Source organism: Propithecus coquereli, unplaced genomic scaffold (genome assembly GCF_000956105.1).
Source record: "Propithecus coquereli isolate 6110/MARCELLA unplaced genomic scaffold, Pcoq_1.0 Scaffold22, whole genome shotgun sequence".
Classification (NCBI taxonomy): domain Eukaryota; kingdom Metazoa; phylum Chordata; class Mammalia; order Primates; family Indriidae; genus Propithecus; species Propithecus coquereli.
In genome coordinates this window covers 10,246,859-10,269,807 of record NW_012147189.1, presented here as the reverse complement: position 1 = coordinate 10,269,807, position 22,949 = coordinate 10,246,859, and the positions used below count along the sequence as shown (strand labels likewise).

The 22,949-nt window shown below is 36.9% G+C and overlaps 2 protein-coding genes across 2 annotated transcripts in view; one reads left to right on the top strand and one right to left on the bottom strand.

Moving 5' to 3' along the window:
- The window catches only part of ARSK (arylsulfatase family, member K), a 34,037-nt gene extending 27,401 nt beyond the window's left edge, over positions 1-6,636 (bottom strand). The window contains exons 1-2 of the mRNA XM_012644752.1: positions 6,496-6,636; positions 1,119-1,248 (exon numbers count right to left, since the gene is read on the bottom strand). Coding sequence (XP_012500206.1) covers positions 1,119-1,248; positions 6,496-6,621 — 256 coding nt within the window. The 5' untranslated portion in view covers positions 6,622-6,636. The remainder of the gene's footprint in view (positions 1-1,118; positions 1,249-6,495) is intronic.
- Positions 6,637-18,333: 11,697 nt separating this feature from the next.
- Positions 18,334-22,949, top strand: part of TTC37 (tetratricopeptide repeat domain 37) — a 73,977-nt gene continuing 69,361 nt past the window's right edge. Inside the window, 2 exon segments of the mRNA XM_012644774.1 lie at positions 18,334-18,423; positions 22,594-22,737. Coding sequence (XP_012500228.1) covers positions 18,334-18,423; positions 22,594-22,737 — 234 coding nt within the window.

The window sequence follows — 22,949 nt, the reverse complement described above, 5'->3', positions numbered from 1 at the left end:
CATCATCTAACATTTTTGAGACTGTTAAAGTTCATTGACCACTTTCTCATTCATTATTTCATTTGATGTTCAAAACAACCCTATGAGGTACACAGCATATACAACAATTCATAGATAAGGAAACTGATTTGCTTGACATGATCCACTGAGGATTAGAATCCAGGTCATCATCTCACCCTAGCCTACTGCTCATTCCACTTTACAGTTAACAAAACTGTTTTTTTAATACATCTAGTCCTTCATTATCAAAATATCATTTATAATACAGTTTAGGTTTCCTTTAATCTTTTGTCATTACTAATAAATAGCTGATAGTGCTGAAAATGTAGGTAAAAGGACTTATGACTCAAATGACAGAGAATACCATCTCAGTACGTTACAGACAAACCAAGTTGTTGAGTGCTATTTATGGGTTGCAAGGCAAACAATCATAAACCAGGAGGACATAGGAAAAGGAAGACAACTGTGAGACAATAGACAGCATTTATAAAAATGGCAATATTTTCCTATTTTTTAAATTATTCATGGCTTAATGTCACTGATGTTTTACCATTAAAACTATGCCTATTTGTTAAATTATTATAATTAATACAATAAAAGTGAACAATTAGATTTGGGATAGAAGTGAATTGAGACTGAAGAGAAAGAGAACACATGCAATCTGAAATAATATAAAAAAATTCAGAAAAACCTGAATATAAGAAGTTCTAACTACTTTGTTGTATACTTTAATGTCCATATAAGTCCTCCCAATTACCTATAGCCTTACTGAAAAATTTCCCTGGAAACAGAACTCTTTTAGGAAATATGAGTATTTCCTCATTTGCTTGGATAGTCAAAAGATTCCTAGTCACCAATCATAAGGAAATGAAACAGTAACACATGAACTAGACATCATTCTAAATGATAAAATTTCCTACTCTTGAAAAATAAATTAGAAATTCTAATAACCCCAATACCCAATACATACCTTGAAACCCACATCTCTTCTATTAAAAAATTTTTTATTAGGGGCCAAATATGACTTACTATCCTACTTTTAGGTATAATCTTTTAAACTGTGAATATATTTTCAGGGTGTAGTCACTTTCTTCCATTAATAGTAAGGATGTTCATACCTGCACGTGATGGGCAACAGATTGGAGAGTTTGTATAGGCATTCAGAAAGGAAGTGCCATGTGCTTTCATTAAGTTGATAAAAGGAAGTTTCACTACCTGACTTTCTGGATGAAATGTTAACCTTCCATCCTGAAATAAAGACATTTAATTAACATTTACTGCATTAAAAATGAAGAAAATTATTTTCTTTAACTTTAACCACAGAATTTATAATAGCAAAAGACTTCAATATGATTGTAAGAATCCTCAGAAGATAAAAAACAAGTACAGAGAGTGTTACCAATAACTGTTATCTATAAGTATCAAGAATTCAATGCAGTATTATGCCTGGACTCATTTGGGTACAGTAATTAAAGGACATTCTGGAAAGTTCTTTTGGGAGATGATGGACTGATTGAACAAATATTTAGTGAATACTTACTATGTGCCAGGCACTGTCCAAGATCTGAGGATACAATAGTGAATAAAATAGAGTCCCTACCCCCATGAAGCTTATAGTCTAGTGGATGACGCAAAAAGTATACTGGTAAATAAACCATGAATAATTACACATTATGATATGTGCTTTGAAAAACACCTGTGACATGGAAGGAAAAGGTAGCCCTACTTCAAATAGAGTGGACTGGGAAGACTTCTCTGGGATGTATGAAACCTAAAGAATGAGCAGTATCCAGCCATTCAAATAATTTAAAGGATGTTGTAAAGTTTGAGATATCTGTGAGATGTAAAGTGCTGATGTCAATTGGGCAGCTGGATAAATGAGTATGAAGATTAGAAGAGATGTTTGAGTTGGAGATGTGCATTTTGGAGATGAATTGGGAATTGAAAAACTCTTTGGTGTAAAGAGAAAAAACAGAATAAATATATTCTAGTCCTGGAGTTACATCTATTATATGTTTTCAATATAATTATCAGTATAGTTTAAAAGGCAAGCCAATCCAAAATATGGGATACACATAAACCTTTGTGATGTCTGCGATTTCCAAACGGAGATATAAAGTAGGATGTTGGATACAGACAGGAATCTGGACTTGAGAGAAGTCTATCTTGGTGAAATAAACTTGGGAGTCTTTAGAATATTCATGTTATTGAAAACTGGGAGACTGAATGAAACCTTTCAGGGAGAGAGCGAAAGGAGGGGGGGGGGTCTCTCTTTTGCTATTATAAATTCTATGGTTAAAGTTAAAGAAAGGGGTCTAGAGGAAGCTGCGAGAAGTCCCAAACAGGAGGAGAAGGCAGTATGGGAAACTGAGAAAGAATGGCCAGTGAAGGAGGAAGATATGAAGAGACTCAATACCATGAAAGCCGAGAGAAGACAGTGTACCAAGAAAGAGGTAAAGTCTGAGGTATTCAAGACGATGCCTGAAATGAGGCCAGAAAATGCACATTGGAATTGGCTGTAAGGAGACAGATGGTGATCTTGACGAGAATACTTTCAATGGAGTAGTTAGGGATGGATAGCTAAACTGGAAAAGGGGAAAGAGAATGGGAGGCAACCAAGTGAGGCAGCAGGTGAAAAAAAAAAAAAAAAAAAAACCTTTTCTAAGAAGTTATTTTGCAAAGGGAAATGGAAAATACGGGATGGTTGTTAGAGAATGGCACATAAGCTGGAGGAGAATGTGGGATTAAGGTCAGATATTTGTCTTTTTTAAGATGAGGAAAATTAGAGCATGTTTTATGTCAAAATAAATGACTACTTCTAGCAAGAGTAATCATTGAAGGATAAGCAAATAACTACTGACCTTCTCAATGATGACACAGAAAGCCTAAGACAAAAGTACATAGTTACCCTCCATAAGAATTTAAGTCTATAAATTCAAATCCTCAGAAACTTATCCTCACAAATTTCAAATACCTGTATTTCTCACTCTTATAATCTTTTGGACATGAGAAGATAACCATTTGTGGCCACTGCCTGGAATCTACACAACCAGCTACCCAGACTTATCTGGTTGGGGAATGGAGCAGGTTGGGGGATGGAGCAGGAGGCCACAAAGCAGAAGCACTGTCATAGAGGTGCTATATAATTCAAATACTGAGGCTTGGACTTCAGGTCCTGCAGGCTAGGTTCAGAATGATGTAACTATCACTGCCAATGGCTACTGCAGCATATCAATAACACATGTATCAGATTAAAATTGACATTAGTGCTTTATTGATTCATTTCTATGACTGATACAGGGATGTCATCTGTATCAAAAGTAGTCTAGAAAGCAGGAATCTTCGAAGTATGAGTAAGTGGCAGAGACAGTAAGAAGGGGAGGGGATAAATGCCCCATTTGGGGAAGTTCCTGACAATTCCACGTGTGAAAGGTGGTCTATGTTAAGACTGTTGCTTGGGAAATAAAAGGCAGGGATATATAATTATTATTTAGTGAATGAAATGAAATGAATCTCTAATCCAGAGATCTGTTCAATTATAAAAGAAAAGTTTAATGTGCTTGAAATTGAACAGTATACTTTTGTAAAGCTTAATAAGCTGGATAAAGTTCATCAATTGCATGATTTGTATTGGATTAGGTTCTCAGGAAATACTATTTGACTTATGATATACATATTCTCAATGTCAAACGCACATCAATAATACCTTAAATGAAGAGCAAAATGTTATATTATTAGAGAAAATACTAGACATTTTCTAGAAGTTTTGGTTTTTAACTTCATGTAGTTTTTACACATTAGCAAATAATTTTAAAACATAGGCTACCACTAGTACCACTGATAATAGTATCAATGGGATATGGTCCACATAATAGTTAATTATGAACTGAAAGGCATCTTAACATGGCTAGCTGATGAAAGACAGCAAAAGCAAGTTTTCCACAGTATGTTTACGTGGTTTACAATAGATAGGCAGGCATAAGTGAATGCACAGTTCTGTAATATTTAGTTGGGAGAGAAAATCTTGCAGAATGGTTTTTGGGATCACTTCCATCATTTACTAATAGCCCATTTCAGTTTTCTCAAGGCCATTCCTAAGGTTCAAATGAATGAAACATTATAACACTAGGCATAAAAAGAGGCCCATTAATTGGCTTTCTGTATTAAAAGTGACAGAAATGGCCTTAGTTTCTGCATTCTGCTGTTATTTTTAACTCTCATACGTCCAGACATTTTCCCTCTTGGGATGGATGAGCCTTTTGGTAGATGTGATTTTGTGATTTCGATTGCTCCCTCTTAACCATGGCTTGATACTCAGTTTATCATCATTCTGGGCCAGGGAGAACCAGAGAAGTTTAGAATTCCATTCATCATCCTAATGAAAGAATGTAACAGTAACTTTAACCATCTTATCTGTCATCATGGCAAGACTCTTTGTAGTGTTCTTTCCCAGATCTGTCCATCAGACTGAATGAGATTCTCACTAGACTCTGTAGTATACATTCTTGTCCCTACCCCTCCTCCTGAAACCTCACCAAAACTAACACCAATGCAGGTGCAATGGCAGAGAGGTGGTTGGGGTTGTGGGAGTGAGATGCAGAGGATGCCTATGTCTTTTAAGACCCAGGCAGAGATGCTTATTTTTTTCCCCAGACCACTGTCACTGGGAGCTTATTTTTATTTTTTAAAAAGGTGTTTATTAAGATATAATTCACATACCATACAACTCACCTGATTAAAGTGTACAATTTGATGGTTTTTAGTATATTCACAAAGTTGTGCAATCATCACGATACAAGAAGAAACTCTGCACCTCTTAGCCATCACTCTCTATTCCCCTAAACCCTAGGCAACCACTAATCTACTTTCTGTCTCTATATATTTGCTTTCTTTGGACATTTCATATAAATGCAATCATATAATATGTGTTCCTTTGTGACTAGCTTCTTTCTCTTAGCATAATGTTTTCTACGTTCCACACACATTGTAGCATATATCAGTACTGTATTTTTTTTTATTATTGAATAGTATTACCAAATTTTATTTACCCATTTATCAGCTGATGGACATTTGGGTTGTTTCCACTTTTTGGTCATTATATAAAACTGCAATGAACATTAATTTATGAGTTTTTGTGTAGACATATATTTCCATTTCCCTTGGAAATACACTTAGGAGCAAAATTGCTAGACTATATGGTAACTCTATGGTTAACCAGTTGAGAAACTGTCAAACTGTTTACCAATGGCTGTACCATTTTACATTCCTATCGGTGGTGTGTGAGGTTTCAAATTCCTCCATATTCTTGCCAACTCTCATTATTGTCTGTCTTTTTGGTTACAGCCATCCTAGAGGGTGTGACTTGGTGTCTCACTGTGGGTTTGATTTACATTTCCCTAATGATTAATAATGTTGAAAACATATTTTCACGTACTTATTGACCATTTGTATACCTTCTATAGAGAAATGTCTATTCAGTTTTTTTGCCCACTTAATTCCCTAATCCAAGGTCACAAAGATTTATACCTATATCTTATAAAAGTTTTATAGTTTTGGCATTTACATTTTTATTCCTCAATTCATTTTGAGTTAATTTTTGTATTTGGTGTAAGGCAGGGTCCACCTTCATTCATATTCTGTTTTCCTAGCAACATTTGTTTAAAAGATCATTCTTTTCCTACTAAATGGTCTTGGCACTCTTGTTGAAAATCAATTTAGTATAAACTAGGAGAGTTTATTTCAAGACCTTCAATTCTACTCTATTGATCTATATGTCTACCTATGCTTATGCCAGTAATACATTATCTTGATTGCTGTAGCTTTATAGTAAGTTTTAGAAGATTTTTTTTTTATGGCTTGAATTTCCATATGAATTTTATGATGGGTTTTTCCCATCCTAAAAACAAAAAACATCATACTTACTATGTGCCAACATTACCAACACACCCATACACACAATTTCTCTGGAATACGGAGGAGTGGATCAAATTATATCAACAAAGGCATTTAAATCAGCATTAACAGTATTACTAAATACCTGGGTAGTAAAAATAAATTTTCTTTACTTTTCACCCAAACATTAATTCCTGGAAACTTGAAACTGGAAAAAGACTCTTGGACACGCTTTTATGGAGATGAAGAATGTTACTTTATCCCACAACTGAATCAAACCGGGGTATGAACCGAAAGTTCTTTAGTAGTTGTAAAATAATTTAATGAATCGAGATCAGTAGATAAAACAACAAAGATTTACAAAGAGGCTATCAGAGTGCGTTTCACTTACTAAAGTGCTTTATACATATGTATATGTATGTGGTGTGCATGTGTGTATATGGGGCCTCACAATAAAATGTATTTCTTACTTTGCACCGGGGTAAAACATGCTTGAAAATGTCTCAGATTCTGCTCCCCAAGGCCTGCGGCACAGGAGGTAGGCAGTGCAGCGGTTGCGGGTCCGGAGCGGGGCGTCCCTTCCTTGCCCCACTGTATACTTACGAAGGAGTCGCTCACGACTAGCACCACATTGGGCGCTCCGGCTGCTCCCCGCGTCTGTCCACCTGTCCCGGGGGCCGGGGCCGCCAGGGCCGAGGCTGCGACCACCGACACCCACAGCAGCAGCATCGCACGTAGCGGTTCTGAGAGCTGGCCGCTGGGCCAGCCTCCCCGCTCGGGCAGGGGAGAGGAGGGCGGGGACGGAGAACAACTCCCAGAACTTGTAGTTTGGTTTCCATACAGTAACTGAGCGCTTCGCCCGCAGAAATACGATTCCCATCAGGCCCGGAGCATGCACATGCGCAAAGGAGGAGGAATCCCGGCTTTAACACACGTCAAAGACCTTTTAATCAAACACCGAACGAAGTAAAAACCAGCCACTTCCAGTCACGTGAGCGATGCCTGGGCAATACGCATGCGCTCTCCAGATTTGGCGTTTGTAGAAGAGCCGCATCAGTTCCAGGTGGGTTTGGGTCTCTGTCGCTTTTGCACAGGTTGGAGCCTAAAGGCAATTGAAATAGTACTTAGAGAGAGAAAGGATCGGGGGCCAGGGCTGTTCGTTTGGGGCCCGGCAAGCATGGCAAAGTGTTCATCGAGAGCGTGAACTGGGCTCTGATGAGGTGGCGGCGTCTCTGTCACTTAAGTTGGATAGGGCGGTTCCTTGTGGGGCCTCTGAGCAGACCGCCAGAGGTATCCAGGTGCGCTGTGGATACCTTGGAGCCCCTCGAATACCTTCCCGAAGGAAATTTCTGGCCTGCCTCATCTTATTATCTCTCTTAGCCCGTGCAATGAGGATTTATTGTGTTCCCATGGGGTGAGGAGCGGGGCCTAATAAGTTTCAGGTTCTAGGCGGGGAAAAGCTTAGAGGTATTCCTTGCCTTCAGAGAAATAGAACAGGCTCTCAGAGAAAGAAACATTGGGATGTATCATGTGATCAATTAATTGACGTAGGTTCAGAATACCATTGTTTTGCTGCAGAATAATCACCGGTCCCTTTTGAGTGTTGAATTCCTTTGGGGAGTTCTAGAAGAAGCAGATTTCTGTCCCAGAGCCAAATTTCTTATTTCATCACCATAATTTCAGGTATATAATTTGCATATCATTGTCATTTGTCATTTTAATATTTTGATAGGAAAAGGAGGACTTGTACTACATATTTAAGAGAAATCAACCCTTTATACAAATATCTGGCAGTGTTGTTTGCATAAAATAATTGTAATAAGGGAAAGAACTTATTTAATACTCACATGGCACTTACTACATGCTGAGCATTGTACCAAACATTTACTGAGCACCTACTGTGCGCCAGGCACTTTTACAAGGACTATTTTCTGTAATCCTCACTTTAACCATTTTGCAGGCAATAGAAAAACAGGCTTGGAGAGGTTAAATGACTGGCTTGAGATTACATAGGGAGCCAGTCTGAGTGGGACTGGAAATTGACCAGTTTGTGCCCTAACTCACGGAATACTCTGTCTCCAGTTAATTACAAAGTTTCATGACAATCTACTGAGCTTAATCTATCAATGAAGCAGAATTGTTAATCAAGCAGCATGTTAAAGATCTGTGGGAGTGTGCAAAAATATAAACAGTAGTCTGTCCACAAGAAGCTTACACTCTAGGGAAGCAAAATTTAACATACTCGAAGCACACAAAGGAATACAGGTAGATTCCCTTATGAACAAGATGTTTTAAAATTTGAGTTAATTTGGAATGTAGCACATATTTTACCATAGATACAATATTGACTGACAGAGATTCATAAAAATTATATTTATCTGTGGCATAGTGCTGATTTTGTCAACTGTATTTACTCTCTATGGTCTTGTTTCCACAGGACATGTATTCTGATGACAGGAACACATCTTTTTCTTCTTTCTTCCTTTGGCACTGCTAGTGGGAGCAGTTGCTGCAGTGGATTGGAGCAGAACATATTTTAGAGCCCCAGAGACATAGCACTGGAAGAATCTAAGAGACTTCTAGTCACACTTCCTATCTGACATTTAGTTTGTCCTACAGCATTCTTGCTGAGTGGATTGTCCAGACTGTGCTTTTTTATCCCCAGTGGTGGGAAACACTTCTATTGAGCACCCCATTTAACATTTGTATAAATCTAATTCTTAAAGGTTCTTATTTTGAGCTGAAGTCAATCTTCCTCTACTTTTAACCATTGAGTCCATTTCTCTTCACTCTTACATGAATAATCTTTCCCTTTCATAGTCCTCCTCCCCGTTTTCTTCAGCTAGTTCTCATATCATTTCAGATTTTTTTTTATTGTTTTATTCACTTTTTATTAACATACAACATTTTTGCTAATCAGTAACTTATGCTACCAGAAAAGGTACTTTTGTGTGTGCATATGCATGTGTGTGTGTTGCAGTGAGGGTAGGGGATTTATATTAGTGCAAGGGCTGCTGTAACAAAATACCACAGGTGGTTTAAGCAATAGGAATTTATTTTATGATAATTTCAGAGGCTAGAAGTCCAAGATCAAGGTGTTGGCAGGTTTGATTCCTTCTGAGGCCTCTCCCCTTTGCTTGCAGATGGCCACCTTCTCGCTGTGACCTCACATGATCTTTCCTCTGTGCACGTGCATTCTTGGTGCATCTTCTTCTTTTAAGGATGACAGATTGGATTAGGGCCCATCCATATGACCTCTTTTAACCTTTTTTACCTCTGTAAAGGCCCTATTGCCAAATGCTGTCATATTCTGAGGTACTAGGGGTTTGGGCTTTAACATATGAATTTTGGGGGAGACATAATTTAGCCCGTAACAGGCTCCATTACACACATGTATGTTTAAGTCATCAGTTAAAGATTTCTGAGTTAGGGATTACTTGCTTTAGTGAAATACTCTGTTATTCAGAAAGATTGTTAATTGAAGTCTTGGTTTAAGTTTTGATTCTCTGTAGTTCTTTTAATGTTCCAAATACCAACAGTACTATATTCTGCCTTAGGAAAAGGAGACTTACATGTGCAGTTTGTGACTGTGTGGAATAAATTCAATATTGTTTTCACATCTGCATTTTACCAGACACTGTAGGGAAGAAAAGAAAGAACTAGAAATAATCTCTGCTCCCAAGGAATTTCCAGTCTAGTTTTGGGAGACACATAGACATAAACACCTGCAAGTTTAATAACAACATAAAAAGAATCAAAGTATAGTTAATTGCCAAATAAACAAAAACCAAAATATCCAAATTGTACTTTAGACAATGCTAATGTGCTTCAAAATGTTAAATGGTTTTCACTGAAATAAATGTTCCATGATCACAGAAGTTTCAGAATGGCTAGGTTAAATTATTTTTGGGTCCTTACTACAGGACTTCCCAGAGGGTTTAAAATAATAATGTACCTTGTGACTTCGAAAGAGTGAGATACAGCGTACAGTATTCACAAATGTTCTAGACCATTTGTTAGCACCCCTAAGCATGCTAATGTTCCTTGGAATACATTTTTGGAAATGCTAGTGTAAGTAAAGGTTATAAATTCAGACTAGTGTGAGATTGGTTTGAGAAGGCTATATGCTTGACACTTGAACTTGGTCTTAAATTATGTGTAACGTGAGTAGACAGAAGTGAGAGTGGACAGGCTAAATGGGAGAAACAAAGGTGTACAGATAGAAAACTCTGGGGGGCCAGGCATGGTGGCTTATACCTGTGATGCCAGCACTTTGGGAGGCCAAGGTGGGTGGATCACTTGAGGTCAGGATTTGAGACCAGCCTGGGCAACATATTGAGATTCCCCATCTCTACAAAAAATAAAAAAAATTAAAAGAAAAAAAAAAAAAGAAAAACTACTAACTCTGGGGGATGATGAAAAAAATAATGTGAGTTAATCCTGAAACATTGTTAATGTTTACCTTCTGGTAGAAAGCTTTGGAAGCTGAAAGATTATTAGCCACTTACTGAATACATATTACTCAGTAAGTGTTGGGTATATGAGGATCTCCAAAGATGTAAGACCTGTGTTTAAGGATTTGTTGAATTGGGGGACAGGACATGCCTACATAGAATAATAAAAGAATGCTAAGTTCCGATCGGGTAGCTCAGCTAGTCAGTGGTTCGGAGGAGAGAGTGATCCTGTTGCAGGCTTTACCCTAGTATTCATGTTGTGTAGTAACTAATTTGAAGAGGATACTCAGGTTTGATGATAGCTGCCTTTTGAGAAATACAGATGCTTCTTGACTTACAATGAATGGGGTTACTTCCTGATAAACCCATTTTAAGTTGAGAATATTGTAAGTCGAAAATGCATTTACTATCCTGATAAACCTGTAGTAAAGTCAAAAAAATCATTCATTAGTTGGAGACCAACTGTTTAGGTAAGAAGGTTATTTCTTGAGAGAGCAAGGAAGGAGGTTGCGTAGGGCTGCGGTCCTCAACCCCTGGGCTGTGGCCTGTTAGGAAGCATGCCAAGCATCACCACCTGAGCTCCACCCCCCCACTCCTCCACCCTCACCTCGTGGAAAAGTTGTCTTCCATGAAACTGGTCCCTGGTGCCAGAAAGCTTGGGGACCACTGGTATAAGGGGTTGGGGATTTGAATGTGTAGAGAAAGTTTATAATAACCATTGGATTATCACACTGGTCATTTTAGGAATGGCAAGAAAGTAGTGAAGTTGATTGAGAGAATAACAGTAGAAAAGGAGAACAGAATTAATATACATTGTGTTCAGCCACTTCATCTATGTATATATCAGGTAAGTGATGATATAATTCTCACTTCACCAATGAGGAAATGGGCTTGGAGTGGTGACATAAGGTGTCCAAATTCTAATGGGCTTTGAACTGAGATCCTTTCGATTTCCTAAGCTCATTCTCAGCCAGGTTAAGTCTTGGTGGGTAGATATCACAGAGTGAAGGGGCTGATAGAATTCAGGATATTTTGTGAGAACAGAAGTGGAGTGACTGAGTAATAAAATAAGGTGAGTGGGGAGGACAATCAAATATTACCAGATGGGGGCTAAATAAAGAAGTCAGTGAACGATCATGACTTCTACCCTCCTTGAAGCTTATAGGCCAGGGCAGGGGTCCCCAACCTATGGTAAGTTGTATAATTATTTCATTATATATTACTTTGTAATAATAATAGAAATAAAGTACACAATAAATGTAATGAGCCAAACCATCCCCAAACCATCCCCCGTGCCTCTGCCCCCAGTCTGTGGAAAAATTGTCTTCCATGAAAACAGTCCCTGGTACCAAAAGGGTTGGGGACCGCTGATCCAGGGTATGTGGGACTGGTTAACATCAACAACAAAAATATACAAAGATATACAGCAATTACAAATTGTGAGAATTGCTATAAATGAAAAGAAGAGGTGCTATGAGAGAATACAAGCAGGATCCATCTCGGTTTAGATACACTATATCTATACACTATAGGCTTCACTGTATAGAGACTTTTCAGCTGAGAGCTGCAAGATGGTATATTAGTTTCCTACTGATGCTATAACAAATTACCCCAAATGTAGTGGCTTAAAACACAGATTTGTTTCCTCACTGGTCTGGAGGTTGGAAGTTAGAACTAGGTCCAAAGGGCCTAAAATTAAGGTGTTGGCAAGGCTGGCTCCTTCTGGAGGGTCCTGGGTTTGTTTCGTTGTCAATTCAGGCAGTAGACACTGCTCCTATGCTTGGATCCTTGGCTTGCAAAAAAAAAAAAGACAGTGAAATGAATAGGGAGTCTGGTTGGCAGGTCTTTACTTTTATATTTTTCTGTTTTAACTTTTATTTTACTTTCCTAAACATTCTTTGGATTTTACCATACTTTCTTACCACTAAGACACTTTATTGTTGAACTGACCATTGTATTTAGGTAGATCGTTAATGCGTGTTTAGTTTTCATTCTCTATTCATCTCTACCTGCCTCACGTAAACATTGTTCACTTTCTAGTTCTGAAGTAGCATTTTTTTTTTATTTTATTCCGCTTTTCAAAACCACCTCCGTTCTCTCTATGAAGCATTCTAGATTAATTTTGTCAGAAGCCACTTCAAGGGTGCTATCAAAATATTCTTAGAATTTGTGGATGTGTTGTATTGACCATATTTCTGATGGCTATTTAAATGCATCTTAATATTTAAAAATGTTGTTTTCGTTAGATTACAAACTCATATAATTGCATTATAAGTATGTAAACTTACATACTTATAACCTTTTATGTGGCTTAGAACAAGGTTCTATTTAATATAGTTAGGCTGCAAATTGGGAGTAATTAAGTGCCCTTAGTTTGTCCTAGATTCAAAACAAAATAGCATAGAAATTGTTGATATTCTTTTTTGACTCAATTTTTTTATGTTGACGTCAATATATTTTGAGTTTCTGAAATATTTTTTCAGAATCTTTTTGATCTCTTGTAGAAGTTTCCTTTTATCGCCCGGGGCTATAGTAATGTAGTTGAGACCATTCAGAAATTTGGAGATTAAGATTAGTGTCTATCTGGGAAAGAAAAAAATACTAAAAATTGTACATAATTATTTCTTATGTTTCAAATTGTGATTTATGAAAACTGAATTGAACTGATGTTAAAAAGTTCAGGTTTTGGGTAGTGGATGTCATCCCTTTTATGTGACTGTCTCATATTTTTATTTAATTTAGATGGAAAATGGGTAAGGAACAGTCTGAAATTCAATTTAGAAAGAAGATAGAAGTGATAATAGGTAAAGGTAAGTGTCTAGGATGCTAAGTAATTAGTAATTGGAGTGTATTTTTACTTAATGATTGTTTTTACCAATTCCTTTAGGAAGAAAGAATTAGTATTATGGACTTTTTTATATCAGACTATGGGTTATCACAGAATACCTTCAGACTTGTTATTAGATTTAAAGGTATCATTTTTTTCTTTCTTATAATTAGCTTCCATTGTCATTATCATTACTATTACTAATATTGTTTTTGCTTTGTGGAATCTTTGTACGAGCATAATGAAATATAGCTTAAGATTCTATATCTTCAGCTGGGGACAGCAGGACATAGCAATTCATTTACCTGTGTTCGTTAGCTTTGAGGGATATCATTGTGTTTATGGCATGAGTGTCACTTTTCTATTGGGTCATTAAATATGAAATGTCTGATTTTGAATCAAAAGTTTATTATATCTCAAACCAGAAGTGGTACAGACAATCAAAGTATGCGCCTAAACTGTTGACACAGTTTTGCCATCTTAATGGTAGCTTGTTTATGCCAGCAGCAAAGAATCCTGGAGAGCAAGTGGTGATTAAATTGCAGAAGGCGTTTGCTATAGCTTGTTGAGAATTGAATATTTTTCTTTCAAAGAAGTGGTCCAAAGCCTGGAAGAAGTGGTAGTTGGTGCAAGGTCTGGTGAATATGGTGGATAACAGTTTCCAAGTCCAGCTTCCGTAGTTTGAACAGCATTGTTTTTGCAACATGTGGTCGAGTATTGTCTTGCAAAAAGATTTTCCTGTCTCTATGGACCAGTCTCGGCTGCTTAATTGCAGACATCCTCATCATTTTGTCCAGTTGGTTGTAGTAGACATCTGCTGTCATTGATTGACCAGGTCTCCTGAAGCTGTAGTGGATAGTGCCAGCGCTGGACCATTAACAGACACCATTAGCTTTTTTTTCCCCCAGCATATTACAGGGATACAAATGTTTAGGTTACATATATTGCCTTTGCTGTTAGCTTTTTTTGATGAATATTTAGTTTTGGACTGTGTTTTGGCACTTAGTCTTTGTCCAGTTATTGTGCCAAACTTGTGATTGTCAGAAAGAATCCATTTTTCATCACGTGTAACAATCCGGTGTAGACATGGTTCACCTTTATGTCGTGACAGCAAAGAAAGGCGAGCTTCGAGACAATTTCTCTTCTGATGCTCGTTTAATTCATGCAGTACGCATGCATTGAGCTTCTTTACCTTGCCCATTTGTTTCAAATGGTCCAATATTCTTGGAATAGTAATGTCAAACCTTGCTGCTAATTCACACATAGATTGAGATGGATTCTTTTCCACCACAGCTTTCAGGTCTTCATTATCCACCTTGGTCTCAGGTTGCCCATGTGGCTCATTTTCAAGATTCAACTCACCAGAATGGAACTTCTCAAACCATCGATGTACTGTGCGTTCATTAGCCACATCCTTCCCAAATGTTTCATTGATATTTTGAGCTGTCTGTGCAGCATTGGTTCCACGATGGAACTCATATTCAAAAATAACATGAATTTTTAACTTACCCCTGGTTTCACAAAAATTGCTCCAAAAAAAAAAATTGAAAGATAATCATAAGCCACATCTGACGTTTGAAAGCATGAGGATGTACCTTCACAGTAAAAATAAAAAAAGAAGTGTCGAAGTGAAATGTCAGCGATAGCAGCTGTCAAACTTAGTACTTAAGGAAATTAGACATTTCATACTTAATAGCCTAATAACCTTAAGTACAGTTGTTGCTACTTTTTAAGCTCAATTTATGTTGGATAAAAAGCTTTCAGGTTGGTAGTTGAAAAACTTTACTGAGTGAAAGTGTGCAAAATGAATGTTCCTGTTTTAAAAAATCAGTTGAGATTGAGGACAAAAATGGGAGGAGAGGTATAATGGGCAAGTATTAATAGGATTTTGTAGAAGAATGTTAAAGATACTTGGGCCAGGTGCGGTGGTCAACACCCATAAGTTCAGCACTTCGGGGAGCCGAGGTGGAAGGATTGCTTAAGGCCAGGAGTTCAAGACCAGCCTCGGCAACAGAGTGAGATTCTGTCTCTACAAAAAATAAAAAAAATTAGCTGGTCATGGTGGCACATGCTTGTAGTCCCAGCTACTTGGGAGGCTGAGGCAGGAGGATTGCTTGATCCCAAGAGTTTGAGGTTACAGTGAGCTGTGAGCCACTGTACTCCAGCCTGGGTGACAGAACAAGACCCCATCTCTAAAAGAAAAATAAAGACACTTGCAAGACAGCTAGATCTTTTTTGAAGTGTTAGAAATGCTTAGAATTGAGAGAAGTATCCAAAATAAAGGAATGTGGGGTTACATGGAATCATTTTGAGTAGCAGGTTTTTATTCTGTGAAAGAAAAGTGGGTTTGAATGGTACCTAGTAGATGATTAGACCTCAGTAAAGGTTTGTTTAGGAAATTAATGAACCTCTCCTTTTTGCCTTAAAAAAAAAGAGGAAGTAATAGTTTTCATAGGTAGAAAAGGCCAGATTGTCATTTTAAAAATTAACCTCCTGAAACTTATGTACACATACGTATATGTATATATGTACGTGTATGTATACATATACATGTGCAACCATATATGTATACATCTGTATATAAATACATACTGGGTGAAGAGAGAATGCTTCAGTGCTAGCCTCTTATACTAATGTTGTGTCAAATGAAGAAGGAATAGGAAGAGAAGAACAGAGGATTCTACTGCAGCATGAGGAATTGTATTAATAATTATACATGGAGATGTACAGACGTGGAAGTATATTGAGTATTAGAATTGGTTACCAAGAGAAAATGGAGTTTGTTTCTTCAACTTTAAAATACAGTGGTCTTTAAAAATAACCTGCTTAGAAGTTTTAATGGCTCCCTATTTGCTGTGGTATTTAAGTCCAAATTTGTCTGTCTATTTCAAGATCTGTAATCTTAGGCTCTGCCCAACCTAATTTTCTTACCTACCCAACCTAATTTTTGTTCTTAAATAAATCCCTTCTGATCCTTTTAGCCTGTTTTTTTTTTTTTTTTACATTTTCCTATATTTGCCACACATTCCTATCGCTCTCACTTTGCTAGTGCAGTCGCCTCTGACTAGAGTAGTTTTCCTTCTTCTCTCTTGTCTTCATCTAGTAGCTGTTAACTATATCACACCACACCTTTTCGTCTCCTAATTCCTCTTGTACTTTCATTCATTATCCTTAGTTTACCATTTGATTCTATAATAACTTACATGTCTTAGGTCTTTCTCTTGATTTAGATTATGTTCTTTAGAACTGGGACCTTTTCTCCTGTCTTATGTCATGTGCAGTGAGTAGGTTGGGAGCTGCATATACTTTTAGTTCTGATTGGTTCTGCCTAGTTTGTAATGTGCCCACTTAAATGTCGGGTGGTAGAAGAAATGGTGATCTTTCTTCTGGAATGGTTGGTATCTTCCGTTTGTTTTTAATGTGGTCTTACCTTGAAACTATTTTTGTTCTTTTTTAATTTGGTCATCTTTTGATTTTTTATTGGAGTGTCTTTTATTTATTTTTCATTTAAAAATTTTTTTTTTTTTCCTCTAGAGTGTGTGTCTTCATCTCTTTTCATTGATCCAGATCGGTTGTCATCATCATTGATGTTCTCTTCTTTTTAGTCTGCAGGTTTTTTTACTGACAGTAACTGGTTTGAGAAAATTTAATGTGAAATTAGCATTGAAATTTGTTACCTACTCCAATTAGAATTTGTAGACTGCAAAAAATCCTTCTGAAGTTTTCACCTATAAATTTATATCAAGATAATTTCAGGTAAGGTAGTGATTTTATAAAATGAGAGCATATGAAATATATTGCTTTAAATTATACAATTGTAACTAGGCAAAAAAGTTATTTTTCTGCCATCTATTTGGGGAATCTGGTTCTAGCTGTAGATAAATTGATTTTATGGTATCTTAACTTTTAGATTATTTTGAATGCCAAATTTTTTAAGTCAAAAAGATTATTTTTTAATCTCTAGTTTCACAAACTTCTTTGGCCTTGTACTTCTATGTTAGCCTTCTTTTTTTGGTTGTAAAGGACTGTCAGTATACTGTGCTAATGATCCATCTTTTTAGTTCATTTTGCTGCCTTGAACATCTTTAGTCTGTAACTACTTAATATTTACCTAGCTTTGTTTTACTTCCTAATGAGATTAGAGTAAATGGAGATGACAGAAAATACAAATTTTTTTTCAACATTGAATTGTGATTGAATTTGACTTGTTTACTAGTAAACCACAATAAGTTGTAAAATCTTAAAGTATACTAATTTATTTAAAATTAAATTAATATATCTTAAGATTAAATGAAATTAAATTAAAATATCTTTTTATGGCTGAAATTAGTGTACAATTCCTTTGCATATGCATTGCTTCCATTCAGATTTAAACATTGCATTTATTTCTCTTTAGAGACGATATAGGTAACAATTTAATAATAATCCTTACTGTGAAGAAAGTTAATATCCTGATTTGTGTTTTGTAGAAACTAGCATTAAAACAGAATGCTTTCTTACCCTCTATCCCATCATAGATACTGAAATTATTTGTGTTACTGTTTTACTCTGTGACTTGGGCTTATTCTACCGGGTCTTGCTTAGTATAGAATTGGATTGAGATTGGTATGTGTTTTGGGTCCTAGTCCATAAGATCATCTGTGTTTTAGCCAAATATATGGAGAATGAGTGTAATTCAGATATAGCTCGGTTTCAATATATATTTATTGATCATCTATGATTTGTCAGGTACTAGTCTTGAGGATGAGTTAATGGGAAAAAAAAAACCCCAAAATCCTTGCCTGCATGGAATTTGCATTCTGGTGGGGTTGGGACACAGATGATAAATAAGGTAAATAAGTAGAATATATAGTATCCTAGAAGTGATAAGTACTTTGAAGAAAAATAAAGCAAGGGAAGGGGTTCAGGGAATATTAGGTATTTGGGAGAAGGGGGATAGAAAGATTAAAATTTTAAATACTGTGTTTAAGGAAGGGACATTTGGGTAAAAATCCAAAGAGGTAAGGGAATAAGCTGTGTGTATTCTGGGGGGAAGACTGTTCCAAATAGAATGAATCTTCCCCCTTTTTAGATTTCTTTTTCAGATGGTTAAATTTATTGGAACCATTACAGTTAGGTAGGTACTATTCTATGTTCACTCAGGCTTTTTGCCTTAACAGAATGTCCAGCAAGGAAGTGAAGACTGCTCTAAAAAGTGCTAGAGATGCAATCAGAAACAAAGAATACAAAGAAGCTTTGAAACATTGTAAGGTAACCAATATTTTTTCTTCCACAATAAAAGTATGTTATCCATTTATAAACATTATTTATTTTTAATATGAGAGTTATTTACTTTCCAAATGCAACAAAAGTGCTAAGGCCATTTAGTAGAACCATTAGAGTGATTGAACTAATTAATAACCCCCAATTAATAGGATAAACTACTTTGCCACAATTTTGTCTTTCTCTGTATCGGTAATTTACCAAAGCCAAGTTTTTAAAACATGAATATACCATAGGTGTCTTTTGGTGGTTGTAAAATGGAATGCTACTGTATCTTAAAGTTTTCATTCTTTAATGGTATGTTGACATTCTGATTCTATTTGGTTTGGGGATGGGAAAATCAAGATTCTGAAGCTCCTTTGTGTTATGATGGGAATGTTTCCATTCAGAGGAAGAAATTGAATGCACAGGAGAGACAGAGGGTAGTGGTAGGAGTGAAGTCATCCATGGGTGAGAGATGAGGAGATCCAGAGCTCTAACTCTTCCTCAATCTTAGCAGGAGAGAAGATAGGTGCAGATCCATAGTGTCAGGTTTGTAGATTTGGTGGTGGGAAGGTAAGAGCCTTCTTCTCCAGTGGCTTCTATTTTCTTGGTGAAGTATAAGCTAAGACTGGATGAGGACTTGTATAGGAGGTTAGAGACAAAAGAAGATACGAAATAGATGTTTATTGAAAACAAACTTACAGTAAGGATTGGAAAGATTGGCAGGCCTGGTGATTGCCCATTTAAAGTTTCAGGTCATTAAAGTGAAATCAGTGAACTCAGTTGTAGTTTTCTCCCTTCATATTCACTTCTTAGATTTGGAGATGGGCATGAAGAGGTTCAACTATGGATGGTGAGAAAGATGGAGAGGAAAGAGGCAAAGGAGTTGAGGATGCCATGACAAGGGAGTGATGGGTCATGGAGTCTAAGCTGGCTAAGAAGGGATGAGAAATGAGCTGGTAGGTAGTGGAAAAAGAGGGTGGCATCAAAAATTGGAGCTGTCAGAGCTTAAAGAATTGTTATCTGGGACTGTTGTAATTGAACTCGGAGGATAGGAGAGGAGCAGAATCATAGCTTGTTGGAAATTCAGATTTTGGATGGCTGAGTAGTGTGACGGTTAAGTAACTGAGAGGCCACGGTGTTCAATGGTATGTCAATGTGAGTGTTAGAACGAATACAGATACCACGATGGAGAAGAAGGATACAAAATTTTCACTGAAGAAAAGGGATGTTCCTAAGAATTTGGTATATGGTAGCAAGAAGGAGGATATTTTTAGTATTATAGTTGGATGACTTGAGCTTCAATGATAGTGATTTTTTTCAAGGAGAGGGGCAGAAGAGGAATGTAGGTGACAGTGTGAGCCAGGAGAACACCTTTCTCACTTCCTGCTCCTGTGCTATGTGGGATACAAGAGAAGAGAAGTCAGCCGTACCATGTAAGATCTATAGGGGAATTAGCCAGGTTTTAGTTGAGGCAGAACTTGGTGCAGTTAAAAGAAAGGTTGAAAATATGAAGGGAACTTAGCTGATTCAGATTGGAAGGCCCAGAGGACACAAAGAAGAATTTAGAAGAATGGTAGGGAGGGAATTGGGCAAAATTGGGGTATATACACTGTAATATGAGGATGAGAGTCTAGGGGTAAAGGATGCCCTTGTGAGGTTTAGGTTTCTAGAGGTGACTCAGCCCAGCAGAGTTGTGAGACGATGATAGTACTAAGCCTGATACAGAAGAAGTTGGGCAGTCTGTTCATACCGGGGGCAGTTTGGGGGTGGATGGCAAGAAGGGGAGACTTATTTAACTAATGTGCATCTGAGTCTGTTTCTATTATTATATACAGCAGCACCATAGCCATCTTCTTTCTGTAGGTTTTCCGTAAAATTCAGATATAAATTCCACCAATTAGCTCATAGTTTATACTGGAGAGACCAACTATAAAACACAAAGGAGAACTAATCAGTTACAAATGCCTGATTACTTACATGTAGTAATTCAGAATGTTGATTGAGACTAAATTAATTTTTTAATAAAGAAATGTTGCATCTTAGTGTATTTGCTGTGATTTTGTGACATCATTACCTTGTCTACCTGTGGGGCTTTATAACTTGGTATGAGCATCCCTTCAGGGCAGCCTTCTCTGGTTTGTGCAGTTAGGTACTTTTTTTTTCCTGTGTTCTCTCAGAACCTCATACCAGCTTTCACCACATTGTTGTAACTGTTTTCTTAAAAATCTGTTTCAGATTCTGAAAACCTGATCATCAGGCAGATAGATATTCAGTACTTCCTAATTGCTGGTTGAGTATGGCATTTATCATTTGTTCAGCAATTACATGCCAGCCATTGTACTTGGTATTGGGAACATAGAATTAATAAGGCCCCAGTGTTTAGAGCTTAACTTTGGTAGTTACCTCATTGTTGTTGAAACTGCAAGGATTTGGTCTAGGTCCATTGATTGTTGCACAAAGATCCAATTATTGAGACAACGAGGATGGCCAAGGAAGAAAGGAATCTTTTATTATGACAGATGTCTTGTTGGGAGAATGGAAGAAGCTGCCTTAAGTCTGTCTCTCAGACTAACACAGATCATGGGCTTTTAAAGGAGGGGGCCACGTGCCTTGGGGCAGAGTGTGATGTAACTAACAAGGGGCTGCATGCATGGGGGCATGGGGGGGGATTGTGAATCTTGGAATCAGGAAATCTACCCAGGGGCCTTCAGAATCTTAGCTCCTTTTTCTTGCAGAAAATCCACCATTTCTGGGAAACAACTCAAAAGGTCAAGTAGTTAAGGGAAAGGATTATTAAAAAATATATATATAGGAGTTATTGAAATTCGTTCATAGAGGCGGTTACAGTTGTGGTTTAGGAGGCAGCATTATTGAGTATGCCAAAGTCAAAATGTAGAGACGAACCTCTAAATTTAACATTTTATTTTGGGAAGCAAGAATTGCAATTTGGAGAATACACATAGCCTGGGCGATCTTTTGTATGTCTGTAAGAACAAAGAGAATGTTAGGAGTTTTTTATTAGTAGGAGAAATGTTATGTATTGTTTTGAAAGAACAAATCTAGCTTGATACTAGAGAAGCTTTTCGGAGCTGGCAAGCTCTGATTGGTGAGTGATGGCAGTAGGTAAAACCAGTCTTAGCTGCAGGTCATTTCAGCAGCTACTAGGTAAAACTGTTCTTAGGTAAAACTGTTCTTACAGCAGACTGCTTCAGTGGCTGGGCTTGTGGAAAATTTAATTCTTGGAGAACAGGTGCTATGTGCCCTGAGTACTTTTTCCTCCTGGCTCTTCAACTCTGATTTAGTTGGGTGTGACAAGAATGACCCAATTTGTATAATCAATGTTCACAGATACTATGGAACTTTTGTTGTATTTTGGTGACAGATTGCTAGAAGTGTTATGCGGATGCACATAAGCCTAATAATCTGACTGGTTCAACTCATGGAAATGTTCTTATTTTCTCTAGAATATGTATAGCCTTATTAAGAGGCAAATTTCATTTTAGCTACTAGTTATGTTTTTCTTTCCATAGAACATACTTGCTTTCTGTTTCAAGCTTTATTTTATTTTACTTTAGCAAGTAACTGTTATTTCTGAAAGCAGTATCTCTACATATAATTTTTATTCCAGTTGGCAAGTGTTGTTTAAACATTCATCACCACTGTTTATTTTGAACATATTTGATATAGTCACATTGAGGTGAATCTACTTTCCTAGCCTATAATTTCAGTGAAAAATCTATCTGTCTAATATGGGGAAACTGTCATGATGAAGGAAAATAGGAGAGTTGGATGAAGTGAAATGAGATGGAGAACAATTTTGTGAGTTATGCTCAACAGCATCATTGATGGAGGCAGGCAGAATGGTTGGGTAGTTTCTGTTCTTTTTATAACTAGTATTTGCAAAGAGCCAGGAGAGGAATTTGGTGAAGGTGTCATGATTATTTGGGTAGCTTTTTAAAAGTATACTTCATAAATCAAACCCCTTACAATCACTGATGCTGTCCAACTCCCTCTTTCTCTGAGGAAACTGAAACCAGAGAAGTTAAGTGGTATTCTGAAGGCCACTCAGTTAGTGGTAGATACAGATTTCCTGACTCTTAAGTACATTGTCTTTTTGTTATTGTTTGTTCATTTACTTCCAAAATTTAACAACTTTTTTAATTTTTTTAACAGACAGTGTTAAAACAAGAGAAAAATAACTATAATGCCTGGGTTTTTATTGGTGTTGCTGCAGCTGAGCTAGAACAACCTGACCAGGCCCAGGGTGCCTATAAGAAAGCTGCTGAACTAGAGCCAGACCAATTACTAGCTTGGCAGGTATGCAGAAAATTTTTTGCCCTTATATTATGGGAAAAGTTCTTTTGTTTGTTTTTCAAAATATAGGTAAGTGTATTAAAATGTGCATTTAAACCTACATTTGCCCTGTGTAAGAAAAAAATTGAATTTATTGGTCTTCTAAACCTAAAAATTGGTTTTAAAAAAAAGTGGTGCCAAGGATGTTGTTTACCACTGTTTAACATGCTAACTAA